The sequence below is a fragment of the Panthera onca genome, chromosome D4 (assembly GCF_046562875.1).
Source record: "Panthera onca isolate mPanOnc1 chromosome D4, mPanOnc1 haplotype 2, whole genome shotgun sequence".
NCBI classification, from domain to species: domain Eukaryota; kingdom Metazoa; phylum Chordata; class Mammalia; order Carnivora; family Felidae; genus Panthera; species Panthera onca.
Window position 1 is genome coordinate 90,629,109 of NC_138351.1, and position 21,023 is coordinate 90,650,131.

At 45.0% G+C, this 21,023-nt stretch overlaps 1 protein-coding gene across 8 annotated transcripts in view; it reads right to left on the reverse strand.

Moving 5' to 3' along the window:
• SETX (senataxin) overlaps positions 1-21,023 on the reverse strand; it is a 64,861-nt gene that overhangs the window by 18,152 nt on the left and 25,686 nt on the right. For all 8 annotated transcript variants that reach the window (XM_060608292.3, XM_060608284.3, XM_060608289.3 and 5 more), the window contains 9 exons: positions 14,084-14,257; positions 11,745-11,977; positions 10,589-10,756; positions 9,950-10,106; positions 5,891-5,992; positions 5,584-5,699; positions 3,758-3,829; positions 1,665-1,814; positions 492-599 (listed from right to left, as the gene is read on the reverse strand). In XM_060608292.3, coding sequence (XP_060464275.3) covers positions 492-599; positions 1,665-1,814; positions 3,758-3,829; positions 5,584-5,699; positions 5,891-5,992; positions 9,950-10,106; positions 10,589-10,756; positions 11,745-11,977; positions 14,084-14,257 — 1,280 coding nt within the window. The remainder of the gene's footprint in view (positions 1-491; positions 600-1,664; positions 1,815-3,757; positions 3,830-5,583; positions 5,700-5,890; positions 5,993-9,949; positions 10,107-10,588; positions 10,757-11,744; positions 11,978-14,083; positions 14,258-21,023) is intronic.

Genomic DNA, 21,023 nt, shown 5'->3' on the forward strand with positions numbered 1-21,023 from the left:
GACACAGAATTCTAAAACTGGAAGTGTACTCTAAAAGTACATTTAAAGTACTCTGTGTAATGTTTTCCTCAAATCTGCATACATTTAAATATAAATCAGGGGGTTGGGAAACTTCTCCTCTTAAAATTTTCCTTGTATTATAGTTTTGGTGTTTATGTACTAAAATGGATCAGATACAGCCCTTAAGATAGCTGCACGCTGTTTCCCAAAGAAAAAGCCCAATGCACACGGTACATGGGTCTTTCTCACGTTCTGGTCTTTGACGCTCCCACTGCGTGGGTCACGTATGTACGTAAGCACAATTAGGAACACAGGGACATTTTCACAGACTTTTACCTATTAAAATCCAAATAGTGCTTCTCTCTTCTTAGCCATTCCCTACTTTTCCCTCCAAACAGGAGATGATGATCCGAGAAAGCCCCCCTCCAAACACAAAAACAAAAAGTCCCCCCCCGCCTTTTTAAAGTATTACGAACGTGAAACGAACGCACCATGGAAATGACTGTGGGAGGGAGCTGTTTTGGGTCTCCGACGAGGATCAGCTTGTTACAACGATGGATGAGCGGGGTAAGAGTCTCCACTTCACAAGACTGCCCAGCCTGGGTAAGAAAGTACAGAATGAAAGGGTATTCTTCATCATCTCTGCTGTTTCTTTTTCCCCGTGCGGTTTATCAAATTCACAAAAGTTCTAACATTCAGAAAAATATCACACTTTCTCCTTCTGCACTGAACACCAGCCAGGATTTTTGAGTGGACGCTTGTGATGAGCACCGACTTTTTTTTTTTTTTTTTTTGATTAAAATAAAAGAATTACTATAAACTGAGAAAAACAGAGAAGGATTTTTCTATGGTTACAAAGTAAAACCGTAACAACGGACACAAACACTCTAAACCATCGAGTGAAGGAACCACCGCACACGCGTCGTGAGGTTGGCACGGCTCAGGTGCCACGACCCCCGGGGAGCCAGCGCGAGCCAGAGCGCCGCGTGACGCCCCAGTTCTGTGTTCTTTGTTCTCGTTGGGCACGTGCCTGAGGGAAGTGCGTGGCGGTGCGTCCCCCTCTCCCCGCCACCCGCCTTCTCCCTTGCTCCTAGCTGGCCTTGTCATCTGCAAGACTCAAGCTTCTCTTCGATGACACCTTCTTCAAGCGCGTCATCACTTCCCCCGTTTCCATCCTCTCATTTTGGTGAAGCCGATCTTGGACCAATCCTCTTGTAGCTCGTTTTCCACGTCTTCGGTCTTCTGGCCCTACATTCTGGCAAACAGTAGGTGCCCGACAAATGTCTGCTCCGTGAATGAACTACAAGTCACGGGTGCGAGCTGAAAACACTGTGGCTCAGAGCTGTCCAAAGTTATATGCAAACTGCCTCGAAAGGGAACCAGAGCTATTCCGAGCAGAGAGGAGACACTCCTCGGGCAGGGACCAGTCAGGCATCCTTAAGACTATCACCCCAATTCCGGAAAAGCCAGTTCGGCTGTGGGGGGCCGTCAGCAGCACATTTCAACACAAGAGACCGCGCACACACGCGATGGCAGGTAAAAACCAGATGCTCCGAGACCGTTTCCTCCGGCTCCTCGAAGCAGCGCGGCTCCCCGCCCGCCCCGGCTCGGCCCACACAGAGCCAGCATAAGCCGTACGGCCGTTCGGCCGACTGCCCACTGACCTCATCGACGATGACACAACTGAAGGGGACACCCCCTTGCCCACGAAAAGCAGACTCGAGCAGTAAACCGCCACTCGTGCTCAGTGTGCAGCAGATGACGTGGGACTCTAAGATGATGATGCTCTGTGTTTTTTGTGGGCGTCCTTGAACCTAAGACAACAGACAAAGGTGAATCAGTATTCAGCCGTCTATAAACCCCTGATGACAGTAGGCCTACTTTTACTGTAAAACATCCACCATTTATCACGTGACAACAACATTCAGCGAGTCCTGAGGGGGAACCACAGATCTAGAAAACAGCAAGAACGTTCCAGATCATCGGAAACCACCAGAGAGACAACGCTGTGCTGCGCAGTGAGTCTAAGCTCAGAACACGATAGAAGCACATTAGGAAAAATTTATTCAGGCTTGATTTGGTCAAAGCAAACTACAATTCTTACAGCAGATGTATGTGGGCAGGTATCAGAATGCGCAGAGATAGTTGTGAAGCAATTATCTGAGTTAAACTGGGGTCACAACTCAGCTAGAAGATATATTTTTCTGTTAGTCGTTAAGCACGTATAGCGTCGTTCCGCTTTTCACAAAGGCTTGTACCCACAGTGACGCCCGTGAAAATGAGGAGCACTCTGCTTCCACGGTAACAAAGACCACCCCGGCCCACCGGTCGCACAGAGACCGGGGCGGAGCCGGACTGTGAATGACACCTCACAACACGTACCATTTAGCGTTCAAGCTAATAAGCCAGGGTTCTTATCATTGATTCGCTGAGCCTGGTGCTGCTCCTATAAAGTGGCTCATCCCTGGACACGTGACTTGCTCAGCCACGGACTTGGACTCCCAAGGCGCGCGTGTGTGTGTGTGTGTGTGTGTGTGTGTGTGTGTGTGAGCTTCAGAGGGTGGCAGCTGTGGCCCTCGGGGCACACGTGAAGGCACTGTCACCTTCACACACCTCTCCTCTCGGCCTCCCACGGAGGAACGCAGCCAAGTGAAATTAATTCCATGGCCCACAGAACCAAGTGGGGAGCAGGAAACCCCACAATACGTGCAAATACAGACTTCATCCGTAGATTCGGGAGGACTCACTTGGGGCTCGGTTTACAATTTTAATAAAAAGCTTTCCACGGCATTTTGTGCCGAAGTGAACAAACAGCTAATGGAAATATGCACTAAGTGCAACTGTATTTGTTTAGCAACGGAGGGAAGGCTAACAATACATTCGAGGGAAAAATCTCGGCTTAAAAACATGAGTAACGTTACCAGTTGCCGTGACCTGCTCTCCCTGACCCCCACCGGTTTATTAGGGCTGAAATCTGAGGACGAGGATACAGATCTGGCTCATCCTAGCTCTGAGAAATCTAAACGTTGTTGATTTTAAAAAATTTTTATTTTTAAGTCATCTCTACACCCAGCGTGGGGCTCAAACTCATGACCTCGAGACCAAGAGTCACACGCTCCACTGGTGGAGACAGCCAGGCGCCCCCTGATATTTTTATATCCAAAAGAATACTGGGGAAAAGGTTACACACTACAGAGGATTCTTATGATCAAAAACAAATATGGCAAGTGTACGCTTTCAGCCAGGAACTGCCAAACACGTGCTTGTACTTTCTTAGCTAAACCCCCAGCTGCCATCACTCTACTTGAAGCTGGACAGAAGATGTCTCTTCCTCTTCTTTTTTTTAGCATCCCTGTGTGGGCACAAATTTTCTTTGGCCAGGAAAACACCTTCACGTCTACTTTCACTATTCATCTGATGATAATTATCATAACCGACTTTGCAGTGGGGGGAAGGAGAAGAGCACCTAATGAGTTTGTTTTAATACCTACCCAGACCTAGAAAAGGAGAAGACAATTTATCATCACCTTTCTTAGATCTCAGGTGACAGTAAGAATTTCAGGCAAAAAAAAAAAAAAAGCAAACGTACGTGTAATTGCACCATTTTCTCTACTTTCATATTCAAAAAAAGTTTTCATAATAAGCAAAGTTTTAAACGTAACTGCGAGAAGTCCATCGGTTGTGTGAAATAATTCATAATAAAAACAGAGAAAGAAAGAAGAAAAAACCTGGAAAATCCTATAGGTGAACCACTTACCTCTTTAATTTTAGAAGCTAGTTCCTGCCTCTCTTTTGAAACCTTTGCGATTTTTTCATCTAATTCTTGCCTCTGGAAAAAATGAGAATGCAATCTTTAAGATTAACCTGAGCATTTTATTTTTTTCTTTATTTTATAATTTTTTTTTTTTTAACGTTTATTTATTTTTGAGACAGAGAGAGACAGAGCATGAACGGGGGAGGGGCAGAGAGAGAGAGAGGGAGACACAGAATCCGAAGCGGGCTCTAGGCTCTGAGCTGTCAGCACAGAGCCCGACGCAGGCAGGGCTCGAACTCACGGACCGTGAGATCATGACCTGAGCCGAAGTTGGACGCTTAACCGACTGAGCCACCCAGGCGCCCCTAACCTGAGCATTTTAAAATACTTTCCGGTTGGCTGCCTTACCTTGCAGATGACACTGCCCATTCACCTCACCTGCTCTCCCTTTACCAGCAGAGTCCTGACCCCCGTGCTGCGCTGAGCTGGCCCTCGGGACCGGGGCCTCACGGCCGCTCCGTCCCACCCAGCAGCCTGCAGAGACCTTCCCCTGATACGAGTCCGCACACACAGGCCCCGGGGAGGAGAGGAGCAGCCAGAGCGACGGCAGGTGGCAGCTCTGACAGGACGTCGCGGCCGCCCTCGTGACCAGCACCCACGCGGCTTCTCCCGCTCTTCTGGTCTGAGCGGAACGATCCGGCCCTAGCCCAGGACCCCCGAAGCACCCCACCCACGGACCCTAACAGAGGCACGTGTCCAGGTCCTGCCTGTCTGCACTCTGCCGTGACCTCTTGTGTGGCCCCTCAAGGCCACGACGTGTACTTCCTCCGGGACCTGTGTGTAGTCAATGTCTCTGCTTCAGTTTCTCTGTGGTATGGCCCCCGGAGCTCCACGCAGTGTTAATCTGACAAATCCTTAACGACGCACAAGATTCTGTTCTGTCTGGTGCGTCCCCTGTGTGCTGTCTCTGTCTGCTGGGCAGTGCAACTCCCGGGGCTCTTTCCTCCCCTGATCTCTGGGTGGTTCGCATCCCAGTCATCCCTCTGGCTACAGTGATGGGCACAGAACACAGGCCTGGTGAACCACGGCCCCCATTCCCTTAAAAACAGGGAGGAGATCTGCTTGAAGATCCAGGGACCAACCGGATGCCTTCCGTGGCACTGATGCATGGATAGCGGGAGAGCGGCCCCCTCTCTTCCTATGGGTTTTCTAAGCCGGGGCTGTGGTGCCCAGAGATGCTGGCACTTACCTTCCCCGAGGGAAGAAAGGTCTGACACACAGAAAACCAAATCGAGGGGAAGCTGGAGAAATGCCTTTACCTGAGCCTCTGGACCCAGCCTCACTGAACTTACTCCCAGAGTTCCTAGGCATGTTGAGTCAGTGAGTTCCCCTTTTTGTCTAATTTGGATTTCTTTAACTTGCAACTGAAAGATACCTAATCAATTCACTACAGCTTTAATATATGGCAGGCAACGGCAAACTACAGCCTGTGGGCCAAATTCAACTCACCATCTGGTTTTGTAAATAAAGTTTTATTGGAATACAGTCACATCCATTTGTTCATGAATTCTCTATCACTGCTTTTGGGCTACAACAGCAGAGTTGAGTAGTTGACACAGAGACCATATGGCCTGCAAAGTCTACATTATGTACGACCTTTACTTTCCAGAAAAAGCTCATTAATCCCTGATATAAGGCATACCGCTTTTGTATACCTCTTCATACACAGATTCAGCTATTCCGCGATAAACAAATGATATCACATACTCCATGCTAACTTACGTACGTATCAGCTATTAGAAAACATCAATCAAGAAATGTTGAGATACCTGTGTTTCCTTTCCACCTCGGCATAAAGCACGCTGGCGGGAAAGTTCATCTAGCTGATGATCTAGAAATTCCTTTCTTCTATGCATCTCCTGAACATGAGAAGGTAAGTCTTTTTCTAAAAAAAAAAAAAAGAATAAGCTAATTCTGACAACTATATACACATATGCATACACAAGGAGGAAAAAAACTAGTTCTCGAAGCTATTCTATTTCAAATGTCTCCAAATTACCTTTAATGCCCAAGATATTACCTATCATATAAAAGGAAATAGAAGTAACATTAGTATGTGCCTCAATTAGTACTTACTCATTCTGTGGTTAACTTGGCTGTCCAAACTAAATCTTAGGACCTCATTATTAATAGACTTTTCTGGACCCAGACGTACTAAATTTATATCTCCACAGTTCCCTGTTGATAAAAAAAATCGCGCTTAGAGAATAGTAACAACACTGCCAGTCTCTGTTCATACTATCTCATAATATCTATTTCTAAGCAAGCATACTAACAATGAGAGAAGGGAGCTAAGATTAATCATCAATCAACTAGACGCCTGAAAGCACACTACAGGATTCATACACGTCAGATACGCTTCACAACCACTCTCAAAGCGAGTACTTACCATTTCTACATTTCTACCCAATAAAAGCTTCGGAGGTTGCATAAACAGTACGTTACAAACTTGAGATTCAATTACACCAGCATTTCTCAAGCTGTGTTCTGTCCATTCCACAGTAAAATACATTTGGGGAAAGGTGAGTTAAAATAAGATAGATTTCTTAACCTCAGGATATTTCAGATGGACAAAGACTTTCAGATGTTAACACATATTTGAACTGTCAAGACAGAATCATATTTGACTATCAGATCCTTCTCGGTCAGCAGAATACTCAGAACGATGTTTCTGAAACTCTCCTCCACATCGCACTGCTAACTCCAGAATCTAAGGGATACAAACATGCTGGAAATTCTGTGGAGTAGGTAATTCCAAAAGCTGTAAGCATCATTTAAACGGCTTGTTATTAACCACACTTTCATTTTAGGTTACCGCAGTTTATATTATTATTATTTCATCTAAACATCACCCGCTCCATCATTGGGCTAAATCATAGCGTTCATGCAGAGTTTATTAGCACTTATCTGAATGTGACACATCACGTACTTATTTGTTTATTGTTAATCTCCTGCCTGTGAACAAGGTTCTGTTTTGGTCACTGGCTCCAACGGTGGCCAGCAGGTTAAGTACAGGAAGTATAGGTTGAATGAATGAAGGACTTATTAAACAGTTATCTACAACATATTTTTGTTCCCAGTTCAGCTCATTCTTCTAAACGTGAAGCCCTCTTCTCTGGCTAACATTTGCTTGAAGGTTTCAAAACTGCCAATTTTCTTGTTTCCATCTAGAAATGCTCCATAAACTAAAACTATAACAGACATCCTTTAAACTGCAGGGTGAGCTCATAGAGATGGGAGAGAAATTCCTAGAGGCCAGAAACAAAGAGAAAGCTCAAAACCAGAGCTTCAAGACCCCAAGCTGCTGTGGCTTCCCTGAGGGACAGGATACGTTGGGGCTGGCACCGTCTGGGTGCTCAGAATTTTCTACTTTACGTTCAATAAAATACAGAGATTTATGGGGCGCCTGGGTGGCTCAGTCAGTTAGGCATCCGACTTCAGCTCAGGTCATGGTCTCACAGTCCGTGGGTTCAAGCCCCGCGTTGGGCTCTGTGCTGATGGCTCAGAGCCTGAAGCCTGCTTTGGATTCTGTGTCTTCCCCTCCCTTCCCCTCCGTCCCTTCTCTGCCCCTCCCCCGCTCATGCTCTGTCTCAAAAATAAATAAACATTAAAAAAAAAATAGAGATTTAAAAATCTTTAAATTTTTTTTTAATTTTTTTTTTTTATTTATTTTTGAGACAGAGAGAGAGAGCATGAGCAGAGGAGGGGCAGAGAGAGAGGGAGACACAGAATCTGAAGCGGGATCCAGGCTCTGGGCTGTCAGCACAGAGTCCGACGTGGGGCTCAAACTCACGGACTGTGAGATCATGACCTGAGCTGAAGTCGAACGCCCAACCAACTGAGCCACCCAGGCGGCCCTAAAAATCTTTAGTTCTACCGAGAGTTTGCCAAATGTCTACGTTGGCAAAACTACTATTCCAGTGAAGGTACAGAAATTTTATCACGGAGGCTTGAATTTTAAAGCCTGCTAGAAAGGAAAAGGGCCTGGAAGAGATGGGAGGAAGAAGAAGTGAATGGGCTTAGCTGGGAAAAACTAAATTCCTTCCTAGGACTTTCCAACCATAGGCCCGCCCATGTCACGTGTGGACTCAGAGACTAAATACATAAAAACAGGGAATGACAAAGGTGACCCAATCAAAATACAGTGGCGATTTTTTAAATTTGACTACAGTGAGAAACTTTTTGCCAATATATTTTAAAACACCTAAGAGGAAGTGTAAATTTTTCATGGATATTAGCCACTTTCTGAGGAAGTGGCTAACATGAATTAGCCAAATTCAGTAAAATTACAGAAACCCTGGGGTGCCTGGGTGGCTCAGTCGGTTAAGCGTCCGACTTTGGCTCAGGTCATGCATAGTCTCAGGGATCGTGAGTTTGACAGCTCAGAGCCTGGAGCCTGCTTTGGATTCTGTGTCTCCCTCTCTCTCTGCCCCTCCTCGCTCACACTCTGGTTTCTCTCTCAAAAATAAACAAACATTAAAAATATACATATATATAGAAACCCTAAATAGACATGTAACAGTTAAGGACGTTTAGACAACATATTGAAACTTACCCTTCTGTCAAAAAAAAAAAAAAAAAAAAAAAAAAAGACAATAAACAAACACTATAAACAAATCAATCTTCAAGGAATAATCTCTTTCGTATATAAAACATTCCAAAGAATAAACACAAAAATTCTCCCCAATTCCATTTTTAAGGTTAGTGTAACTAAAACCAAAGATATGACAAAGAAAAATCGCAGGCCAGCCTCATTTAGGAGTACTAATTTTAAAATCCTAAATAAAACATTAGCAACCTAGCAACATGTTAAAAAATAATAATACGTGACCAAGTTGGCCTTACTCTAGGAACCCAAGACATTTTAACGTTAGATAAACATTGTAATTTGCCACAACAACAGATTAAAGAAAAGTTTCATTATCATTTCAACAGATGCAACTAGAAAAATGCATGCAATGAACCCCAAAGGCCCTTCACAAGAAAAAGTAACGAAAAAGGAAACTGCTCTATCCCGATAAAGGGTGAATACTAAAACCAACACCATACTGAACGGCAAAGGTGTCCAAGGCCTTTCTTTAAGGAGGCTCGGGGTGGCTGCAAGGAGTAACAGGAGCGGAACATGAAGGCAATGGGAAACAACACGGTTCTCTTCTGTGGCCAGAAGACGTTTTCTAAGAAAGCTCAAACTGCACCCTGGCTGCTGGCTGGCCTCGCCTGGCCCCGGCCCTGCTGCCCTGTCCACACAGGCCCGAGCGCCGCCCTCACGTGGCTGGTCAGGGAAGGGACAGGCGTGTTAAACCACACCACTGCACGTGCGTGGGAGCTGCTCCCGGGCGTGTCAACTGCTACAACCACTTTTGGGAAGAATCTGGTACTATCTACAAAACTGAAGATGCACAAGTCCTTCAACCCAACATATTCACTGCACGGTGTTCCTACGCTTATTAGAGCAGCACTTTTATAAACCCTCGACCTTGACCGATCCTATGAAGTATGCTTGATCTCGAGACCCAGTACAACCCACGCACCTGCCCAGCGAAACAGGGTTCACGAACCAGTACTTCCCCTCACTGCTAGATCACACTGGAAATAGGACCGCACCCTGGCGGAGCTAACTACGGTCCGGCTCTACTGCATGGCAATGTTCTCTCGCCTCTGGTCGTTTTTATGGATAGTAACAACTTCAGGGGCTCCCCACATGCCCCCAACCCTTTCCCACGGCCAACTCCTGATTGCTCTGCAGGTTTCATCTCAGACGGCACGTCCCCCAGAAGTCTTCCCTAACCGCCCCCCCACCCCGAGACTAAACCAAGGGCCGCTCTAAGATGTTTGCCAAGTATCCACATTTTACCGCTTACAGAACATACGGCTTTGTTTCTAACTGCCCACTGATCCACTTCCTCGTTACTGTCTCTTGGAAGGCCTCCCTGTTGAAACCTCAGCACCGAGCACAGTGCCTTGGCACAGAGTAAATAAGTGCTCAACAAAATGTGCTCAATGAATCAATGAGCACGTATGGGCCACAGCCCCAAGCAGACGTTATTACCAGAAGGGGCTCGCATTCAAAACGGCCCACACTAAACAATGAAAACGAAACCAAAAACAAATGAAACGCCCATAGAAGGATCATACCCAAAGGATTCTTCTTGTCTTTACACTTCTCTTTAAATTCGAGGATGATTTTTTTCATAAGTTCATCAACAGCCGCGTTGGAAGGTGCACACACAAGGACACGGTTTTGTTTGATTTTGGCATTGGAGTTTTCATCTGAACGCCCCTTCCTCTGGTTCTACAATTTGACACACACACGCCGAAAAGACAGACAACAAGAAATACTAATGAGCTTGGGCACAGAACTTTCCAGTTTTTCTCTACTTCCACGCATATTCCAAACTTCTCTTCGTAAACAGTTAAAAATACATAACAGCACCTACATCTTACACGGACATTAAGACTGCCTCCAAACGTAACATCTTATCATAGCTTCTCTGAGCCTCTCCTCACCATCCGCTTATGTTACTGTGTATTCAATCCAACCCAAGTGTAGCCCAGGAATACATTCCACACGGTTTCTCTGCAGTAGACGTGACCCACAATAAAGCCAGAAGGCCACCATCCCAGACCTTCAGGTTAGTGTCACACAGGACAGGTCGCTGAAAAGATCCACAAAAGTGCAGGGAAAAGACCCCTGGCAGTTCTCTGCACGTGTCAGTTAATTCAAGGGCAATGACGCGCTCGGCTAACAGCACTGGCGGCCCTCACATACTCTACCTCTGTCAGCAGGCGGTACAGGAGGCCAACGATCGTTTTTGACTTTCCTGTTCCAGGTGGTCCATGAATCAAACAGATCTTGGCAACCGATGGGGAGTGTTTGACCATGGCGTATGCAGTTTCTATCGCTTTCTTTTGGTCTTCGTTGAAATCTTTCAAGTAGGCGATCTATGCAAAAGACAGGAGTGGGAATGAGTTGCTCTTCCTGGAGTGGCACGGGAGAGGAAGACAAACCTCCACTGGAATGTCTTCCAACCTTCGCCAGACAGAAGCTTCGGTTATGATCGGCCAAGACCCCAAAGTCACCTTTCATCTAAAGAACCACTTTCACTACCATAAAGGAAGTTACTCGGCAGGGTCTACAGGCTTCAGCCCATCTACGAGTACTGCAACAGTATTTTTATTCGTGATTCTTACAAAGATGCTCGCAATAAACTGTTCTACACTTTCCTTCTATTTATTCTTCGGTCCTTCCCCTTTTAGTTCATTCTTTCCTTAGTAAAAAAAACATTCCCAGACTTTCCTCACCCAAGCAGTATAGTGAAAGAGCATGGATTTTGGGTCTAAGCTCCCTGAGCCTCCACCTGGGCCATCCATGACATCCGGGGTCCCCTGGAGGGCGATCAGGGAACGCAACACTGCACAGGAAGGCCCCAGCACACAGCAGCGGCCCTAACACCGCCACCTTTCCCCAGCCTTCGTCCGCGTTGCTTTCCCGGAACCAACATACAGCTCTCACGGGGAGAAAATCCGCGTTGATGCCAAGTGGCAACTCCATCTGTGTACCTGCAACAACACCCGCCGACTCGCCATCCATCATTCACGTGCCAAATCAGCTCTATTAATCTGCTCCTACTTCTCAACTGCAATCAGCTGACGAGCATTTAAATAGGATGCTCATCTAACGTTTGAATGCTGGTTGTTTGGGCACAACTTCGTTTCTTTATTGTACTACGCCTTTTTCCTCGAGGTGAGCTGAGTAACACAGCACATGCTTTGCCGTATTAAAGACAATTAAGCACGGAACAATGTCACTGTGCATGCACAGCGGGACGTCTTTGTCACAACAACAGGAATATACAGCAGACAGAAACGCGAAGCTTTGACACTGACATGCAATTCTCTGACTTTCTGTTCTTATTAAACCATCACTCACGATTCTCTCAGACGTCGTAGTCAGTAAATCTTTCGTACAGAAGTCCATGGGGTTTGGGTTCAGAACAGCTCTGGCTAGTTGGTTCCGTCCACTCAACAAAGACATGGCTTTCAACTTCCTCTGTGTAGTTACCAGAGAACTGATTACAGTGCATTTCACGAGTTCATTTAAACTGAGTGGCAAATTATCTTGAGTCTGGATGGAAAGGGAACACTCAGATTTCCCATTACGCACTATTATCAAGAAGGAGAAAAAGCAGTTTCAGTTGTCGGTGAATAATGCTGGGCAGCTACAAAGAATGGTGTATTCAGAATGATGTATTTTATAACCTATGTTTTTTGTACGACAGAGTGTTCAAGTTATTCACTCACAAGTTTACCGACAGCCTCCTGAGACTCAGGCAGTGTTCCTGTCCTCAAGAGGCTTATTTTCTAGAAGAGGGACACAGATAACCAAACAAACATGTCAGGCAGTGACCAGCACTATGAAGGAAGCAGAGAAAGGGGATGAACAAGTGACTGACGGGGGATGTCAGGGAGGGGGCACTGTAGAGGGGAGAGTCGGGAGGGTCTTCCCGATAAGACGGTATCTGAGCAGCAGCTTGAAAGAAAGGAGCACGCCGCGCAGCTGGGCGCACTCAGACGGTTCCGCCAGGTCCCCCGATCTGGGCAGAGGGAGCCAGTGGCAAAGAATCAGCAGCTGTGAGGCCCAAGAAGCGGAGCTACGCCTGGAGTATCTCAGGCACGGGGAGAAGCCTAGCGCCGCTGGAAGGAGAAGCAGGGCGACGCGTGCCGCCAGAGTCACAGAGTAAAACGGGGCTCCGTTTTACACGGCTCCGCAGATCACAACACTGGCTCTGAACCCTGTTCCGAGTCAGGCGGAAAGCCACAGGGCAGTTCTGTGCTGGCAAGCGAGGGGCTCAAACTCACACGTTAGAAGCATCGCTCTTACTGCAGGATGACGAATAAACTGCCACGGGAAAAGCACAGAAGCCAAAAGGCCGCTCCGGAGGCCGCTGCGGTCATCTAGGTTAAAGCTAGCGGTCGCGTGGACCAGGATGCAGCAGCAGAGGTGGGGCGTGGATTTTAAATACTTGCAAAGGGAGAGTCAACAGGATTTGCTGACGGAGAGCACGGAGGGTGTGAGAGAAAGAAAGGACCCAGGATGACTGAGGTTTCGGGCCTGAGCAACTAAAAAAAAAAAAGGCATCCCACTTACTGAGATGGAAAAACAGAGGAGTAGAGGTCAGGCAGAAAATGGAGCGTTTCTTTGGATCTTTTTGTCTAACGGCGCTGCACACAGAGAGGTCACATAGTTGGGACGCTCGAGGAGTCTGGAGGGAGACGATCTTAGAAATATAAATTTGGCTAATGTCACTACTTGTGAGAGTCAAAAGCACAGATTAAGCCACGTCCCCCTGCCGCCGCTCCCCTAAATGCATCTACGGGAAGGACTGAGCCGGACCACAGTGAGGACATAAATGCGGCATGCCCAGCACGGGTGCGGCAGGACGCTGAACCCTGAGGAGTTTTTAAGATTTGATGGAAGAAGGAGAATGAAGGAATAATGAAATCGTGTTCTCTTCACATAACTGAGACTAACAAAGCGGCAATGTTAAAGAGGCCGCGTGCCAGGCCATCTAGAACGTGGACGACCCTGCAGTCAAACAAACGCAGGTTTCTGTTCTGGGCCTACCATTTAATACTGAGAGCGACCTTAGAGAAGTTACAGGACGTCCCTGAGCCCTGATGTCCCGACAGGTGGGAATACAGAGTTCTGCTTTGCAAGGCCTTGGGGAAGACGCTGAACGTGTGCAGGAAGGACAAGGCACGGGGTCCAGCACGCAGGAGGTCCTTGCTAGATCAACCTAACATTACTCCTGTTCTGCTCCTCCCACGAGAAAAGTCCCTATGGCACAAGGGGTGCGAGTGACGGAAACAGCAAACTCTTCAAGTCGCCTTGCAACGACTTACACGTCTGGTCTTCTCATTGACAATTAGCCACAGAACCAAGGCTGGAATGTGGTTTAAGACATAGAAGACAGATGGTCTGCACGTTGTTGAATGATAATTGCAATGACAGATGAAGGCATGTACCAGAAAGAGAGGACGTTACGAAAGAAAGCTTTTAAATCGTAAGTCTAGAGCAGTTAAGTGCTGGGCCTTTCCCAGATGAATCTAGAGAAACTAAAAATAAACACTCCGAATGACAGATAATCAAGCTAGCAAATGCATGTCTGGTACGTGCGTAACAAACATGGCCAGTAGAGTACGTCTCAGAGGGAAATTAAAACATGAACTTCCGACAGATTTCTCTTTACCGTCTCATTATGTACTTACTGACTGAGGTGCGGCGAAATTTATGAACATAAGCGCAGTGATATTCGTGGAGATCCGGCATGCGATTTCTCTCCGTGTTCTTCTTCTCTCCATTTTGTTTTTCAAGAACCAAAAACACCAAATCATTTTCCTTTGGATGCAGCTGTTTAGTTAGTTCACATTCCTCAAGATGAACTATCAAAGAAGAAGAAGTTGGCGTTTACTCTAACAGAATTATTTTACATAAGATTAACTTAAAGGGTGTTAAAGCCTTGTACTAAGTTCTAGCAAGTTACAGCACCAGTCAACTGTAACATACTTTAAAATAATAGGTCTAAGCCAGTCAACATGTTCAAATACTGATTATACAGGGTTATGTTTCTCAACAATGGCTAAAAAGCCAAAATAAATAAAACTGTAATATTCCAAAGCAGTTAATAGCTTTCCTTTCCTTGTAGTTTTCGTTTTTAACCAAGAAACTTTCTCTTTTGTTCCTCGTTTTCAAAATCCTAGGAGAAACTCTAAAAAACAGATCCAAGGGTATGTAAGAGTTTCGAGCCTACTGCTGGCATTTCAAACGAGGGGGAAAGGACAGTTGTGAACTATCTGGGGCTGGGAAAACAGAGCAAGCACTAGAATAAAGAAGTTCAGTACCAACCGCCAGATCCAGCAAGAATACACTGAACTAAAACACAAGGCGCTGGGATCCGGTAGGCTGAACCACTAAAGCAAAACAAGATTTTAATATGTGTGAGATAAGAAATACCTGTTTGAAAGCATCAGAGACCAAATACGACAGTGAAGAGTTACTGTGCTGAGAGATCCAGAAGAATCTGGAAATCCACTGGAGTCAGCCCTGTATTTCCCCTAGAAACATCTGAACTGTTCTTGGAGTGGCAGCCAACAGGCCAGGCCGTACCTGGGACGGCCTTGGTGGACTAAAAAGGCAACAACTGGAGTCCAGGGCCTGCACAGAACAGGGACCCTGAGAGACTAAGGACCACACCCAAGGACGAAGCAGAAACAAACCCGTCCTGACCTGGGCTGCGGCCCGGCTTCCAAACACCTGGATGCTTCAGAAAAGCACAATCCCTTAAAATTGGATTGAGATGATCCCGTAATGTGGGTGCCCCCAGAAGCCTGGGAGAGGCAAAAGGACATCCTCTCTGGAAGAAGGCAGTATCATCCCAGGCCTCCAATTATTTTTATAAATAACTTTCCCGAGATAATGACACACACCAGAGATAAGCAAAGCACAAGGAAAGAAAAAATACACAAACTGGTAGAATCCATAAGCAAAAAAGGACTGTCCTGGGGGCTACAGATTAAATTTCACACAGTTTAAAACACAAGTAAGGGGTGCCTGGGTGTCGCAGTCGGTTAAGCATCCACTCTAGATTTCGGCTCAGGTCGTGCTCTCACGGTCCCTTGAGTCTGAGCACGGCACAGAGCCTGCTTGGGTTTCTGTCTCCCTCTCTCTCTGCACCTTCCCCGCCTGCACTCTCTCTCAAAGTAAATAAATAAACTTAAAAAAACCACAATTAAAAATACATGACAACAAGAGCATACAAAGTGGCATGGGGATACATTAGAGTCTTGTAAAGGTTTTGCCTTGTCAATGGAGACACTCCAAAGATCTAGTAAAACTGTAGACTCATAAATCAAAGGTACATGTTGTTAAGTTTTACCTAACTATTCTAAAACAGCAAAAGAAGTCTAAATGGAGGTATACTTTCCAAAGTAACAGGAAGAAAAAATGAAAAGAAATGTTAAAATGGGAAAAAAGTAAAAGTACTTAACCAAAACAAAAGGTAATAAACTTAATATATAATTAGGTCCATTTACTTCTATTTCATTTCATGGTGTGTTTTTTTTTTTTTTTTAATTCACCTCTGATTTAACGGTTCAAAGTCTCCAATGTGGGTCAAAAGTATAATCTCCTTCTATCAGTTTTTTCTTTAAATATATTTTCAGATACATACGTGTTGTGAACCGTCGTATCTTCGGTTGAACAAAACTCATCATGAAAGATTCCCTTTTCGTATATAATGCTTTTTTGTCTTACAGTCTATTTAGTCTGAGATTAACAGAGCTAAACAAGTCTTCTTTTAGTTGAATTTGCAGGAGTATCCTTCTCCAATCTTTTTTTCAACGTTTTCTTCTGTTTACCTGTGTTACTTGTTCATACGTACAGTGCGTTATCGTGTCGTATTACGTTACTGTTTTCTTTGAGAGAGAGAGCACGTGTGTGCGCACGCACCAGCGGGGGAGGAGCAGAGGGAGAGGGAGTGAGGGAATCTTCAGCAGGCTCTCCACACCCAGCGCAGAGCCCGATGATGCGGAGCTTGATCTCAACGACCATGGGATCATGACCTGAGCTGAAATCAAGAGTCAGACAGACGCTCAACCGACTGAGCCAGCCAAACGCTCCTCATGTTATATTAGCGCCGAAATGCTATTTTCTTGTACAAGATGCTAAGGCTGACTTAGGCAACTGCAAGTGCAGAGACGGGATAAAAGAACAGAGATGATACTGGTCCTATCAGATAGCAGGCCAACTCTCAGAGACTCGTAGGGTCCTATCTAAAGGGCTTGAATTACAACGGTTAGAAACACAAGTATACTTAAATTCATGTATTTATGAAATTTTTTAAAAAGCACAATGGTCAACACCAGTGCTTGTAGTGAATTAACTCATTATTTTGAAAAGTGATCAAGAGTCAAGAACTTTCCTACCTTTCTTTATGAAGTATACCACAGAGTAACCGAATAATAGAGAGAAATTTGTCTTTACATAACTATTCCAGGGGAGCCTGGGTGGCTCAGCTGTGCTGACGGCCCGGAGCCCGGAGCCTGCTTCGGATTCTGTGTCTCCCTCTCTCTCTCTCTGCCCCTCTCCTGCTTGCGCTCTGTCTCTCTCCCTCTCTCAAAAAACAAACATTAAAAAAAAAAAAATTTTAAAAAGAACTATTCCAGCTAATAAATGAAGAAACGATCAAATAAAAACATCAGCATTCTGTACCTTTAATAAATTCACCTAGGCAGTAAGCATCAACAGCTGTAAATATTACAGAAAGAAATCAGAGATTCATGCACCTCCTGAAGAAGGAACATGCCACCACCACCTATGAAACAGTTTTGCCAAAAATAATAAATCAAACTCGAATCTGATTGTGCCTGTAGATACAACTATCGACTTACAGGGAACACAAATGGCAAACATGCTTAACCAACACCAGGGAGACATAATCAATAACAGACAGTAATTGTAAAGGATCAACAACTCAACTTCTTCAACAAATAAATTACAAAGTGGAAGAAAAAAGAGAAAATTATAGTTAATACATTTCAACTGGTGTCAAAGCGTGGCCCCAGTTTGGATCTTATTCGAAGCTGGCTGAAAAAAACTGTTATGTGAGGAAACTGGAAATTTGAACACTGACTAGCTACCCGATATTAAAGAATTACTGTTACTAGTTTAAGCAATAAAATGTTACTTTATTATAAATTTTTAGGTCTGCATCTTTTAGAGGTATTCCCTGAATTTAATTACAAATGACCCCTCCCTGCAAAAAAATCAAAGCAAAGACAAATCTACAAAATCTCTCCATCATAAACTATAAAAACATCACTGAAAATAAACCAAATAATTTATACGGGAACGCAAAAGGACAAGAACAGCTAAAGCACTCCTAAGGCAAAACAAGGTAGAAGGACCTGTTCACCGGGTATTATGGGATCATTATAGGGGCACCTGGGGGGCTCAGTCAGTTAAGTGTCTGACTCTTGATTTCCGCTCAGGTCACGATTTCACAGTTCCCGATATCGAGCCCCGTGTCAGGCTCTGCGCTCACAGCACAGAGCCTGCCTGGGATCTCTGTCTCCCCATCTCTCTGCCCCTCCCCTGCTTGCACAGGTTCTCTCAAAATAAATAAAGTTAAAAAAAATTTATTATAAAGCTGGACTGACTAATCAGACAATGTGATATGGGCAACAGGGTAGGAAGATGACCCGACGAAGAAGAAATGAATCCAGAAAAAAACCCATGAGTTAAACGGACACTAGATTTATGGCTAATACGGCGCTGCAGGGCAGGAAGAGGGTGGTCTTTTCAAATAAGTAACACTGGGATAACCACATCTCCATTCGGAAAAACAAACAACATATGGCCCTTATGTTCTCATTCATGCATGAAAATAAATTCCAGGTTAATAAAACAATGAGCCATCTAGAAAAGGGGTTGCAAACTTTTTCTTTCCAAGCCACACCTAAGTGTCTGTTGCATTTTCACCATCTTTGATTCAAAGTCCTTTTAAAATGCAAAAGTTACTCCAGAGCAGTACAAAAACAGGATATGGGGTAGATCTGCAAGCAGCGATTTGGTGACACCTGTTCTAGATGCCAAGATAACATGTTTATGCCCTATAGCAGGGGAAGGTTTCTTAAACGAGGCACAGAACACTAACTTTAAAAAAAAAAAAAAAAAGATGCATTTGCTACGTTAAAAATAAATTCTAGGGGCGCCTGGCTGGCTTGTTTAGAAGAGCATGTGGCTCTTGATCTTGGGAGTCGTGAGTTCAAGCCCCACGATGGGTGTAAAGATTACGTACATCCAGACGTACATAAAAGAAACTCTCGAGAAGAATAAACTACGACTTTCAAAGACATCTGTGGAGTCAAAACCCAAGCCAAATTGAGAGATTGGCATGGATCCAAATTACGTAATGAACTCCTACAAATCAATAAGAAAAAGATAACAGAAAATTAACAGGAAACTTGAACAGGCACTTCCCAAAACAGATGACTGAAGCAGCTGCTAAATATATAAAAAGGTGCTCAACCTCTCACTGATAACAAGGAGAGGGCAAAATAAAACCACACCAGGCCGTCAATCGAAACGCGTCATGATGGCTAAAAGTAAACGACAATCAGTACAAATGTACTGGCAAAGACCTACTCTCCCACACTCTTGGGGGAGGGGGGGGCCCAGTGCCATACAACAGGCTGGGTACTACCTCTGCAACCCGAACACACGCATACCGAGACGCCACAACCCACTTCTGGATATGGGACTCAACAAAAATGCCCTCACAAAACACAGAGGAAACATCATAGTGACACAGCTCATAAGATGCGGTGTAAGAGTTAAGGTGGCACGCCCGAGGCTGCTATCCTTAGGTCTGCTTACCAGGGTGGCCCGTGGCACCTGTGACCCCAGATTCTGGGACTGTCGTTTGCTGACGAAATGTCAGCCTAAACTGCGCCTAAACTGTTTGCAAAAAGAATACGGTTTATGCCGAACACCTGCTTTCCTTCTGGAAGTCACGAATTTAGGCTAGGCAGAGGGTGTTTGGGGCGCTGAGTCTCTAACAAGCTTCCCTAGTAGGGGGGGGCGCCTGGGCGGCTCAGTCGGTTCAGCAACTAACTTTGGCTCAGGTCATGATCTCACAGTTTAAGAGTTTGAGGGGTGCCTGGGTGGCTTCATCCGTCAAGTGCCTGACTTTGGCTCAGGTCATGATCTCACGGTCGGTGAGTTCAAGCCCTGCATCAGGCTCTGTGCTGGCAGTTCAGACCCGGGAGCCTGCTTCAGATTCTGTGTCTCCCTCTCTCTCTGCCCCTCCCTCACTGTGCACTCTCCCGCTCCTTCAAAAATCAACATTAAAAATTTCTTTTCACTAAAATACAAAACAAAACAGCTTCCCTAGTAGGTAACATTTCACATGCCACGTGTTGTTACGATTCATTGCTGGGAGAGTTAAATAGACCCTGTGTGACTCTACCGGGAGAGGACTCTCAGAGGCTCGATCCTGGCGTCGTCCACACTTCACCCCACGTGCTCCCCTTTGCTGAGTCTGCTCTGCATGCTCTCACCATCAGAGTCACAGCCACGAGCATGGGTGTATGTTAACTCCTGTGGGTCGTGATAGCAAATCACTGAACCTGGGGACGGTCTTGGGGACCCGACACACAGGCTAAAACTACTGAAAAAAATGTCTAACAGTAAAATCATAATTAAAAAAAACCCAAAAAACTCAAACACCCCACAGTAAAATCATGACATATTCACATAATGAAATACTACCATAACGATGAAAAAACAGTGAAGACACACATAAAATTGATGAATTTTACAGACGTGTTACAGAAGCCAGATTGAGTCAATACTATGTGACTCCCATCATGTGACCCAAATAAATGCCAGATAAATTTGCAATTTAAATATTAAAAATATAAAACTACTACAAGAAAATATGGAAGTATTTACCCACTTTCTAAGACCAAAGTCAAAACCATGAAGAAATAAATATGGTAGTTTTGAATATATGTAGAAATTATCTACGCCTCAAAAACTGCATCTGAAATTGAACCACAAATGAAGAAACTGAAAAAAGCAATTTACAAGAATGCTTGCAGATTAAGAAGAAAACAACATCCCTAACACAAAGAAGGACAAGGGGCATGAAAAGACACTTATCCCCACACCCCCTTGACGAATACAAATGATCAGAAAAGATTTGGGACAAACCCTATAAACTCAAATGAGATACATTTTTCATACATAAAACTGGGGAAAAGAAGTTTAAACTCGCAACATGAGGGAGATGTCTATCTTTACACTTCACGGTAGGAGTCAAAATGATGCTCCTTTCAGTAGGCAAAGGCAAACACGGACCAAAAGTCTTAACACGTGCAACCGTTTTGACCTGGCACAGAGATTTACTCTGAGTGCTTGTAACGCTGAGCAACTATAAACAACACACCTGTTGTTTACAATACCCCCCCCTCCCCGCCCCAACGTTGTCAAGCCCCCTTCACTCACCCTCTCTTCCATGTGCAGCTTCCACCTTGGCCTGTGCTTAGTTACAGAATGGTTAAAACCGCGAACTTTATACTCGTAACTGTCCCAGTAATTAACCTCGTTAACGAAGCCTTTAAACATGCTTGGAAGAAGTTACGAATT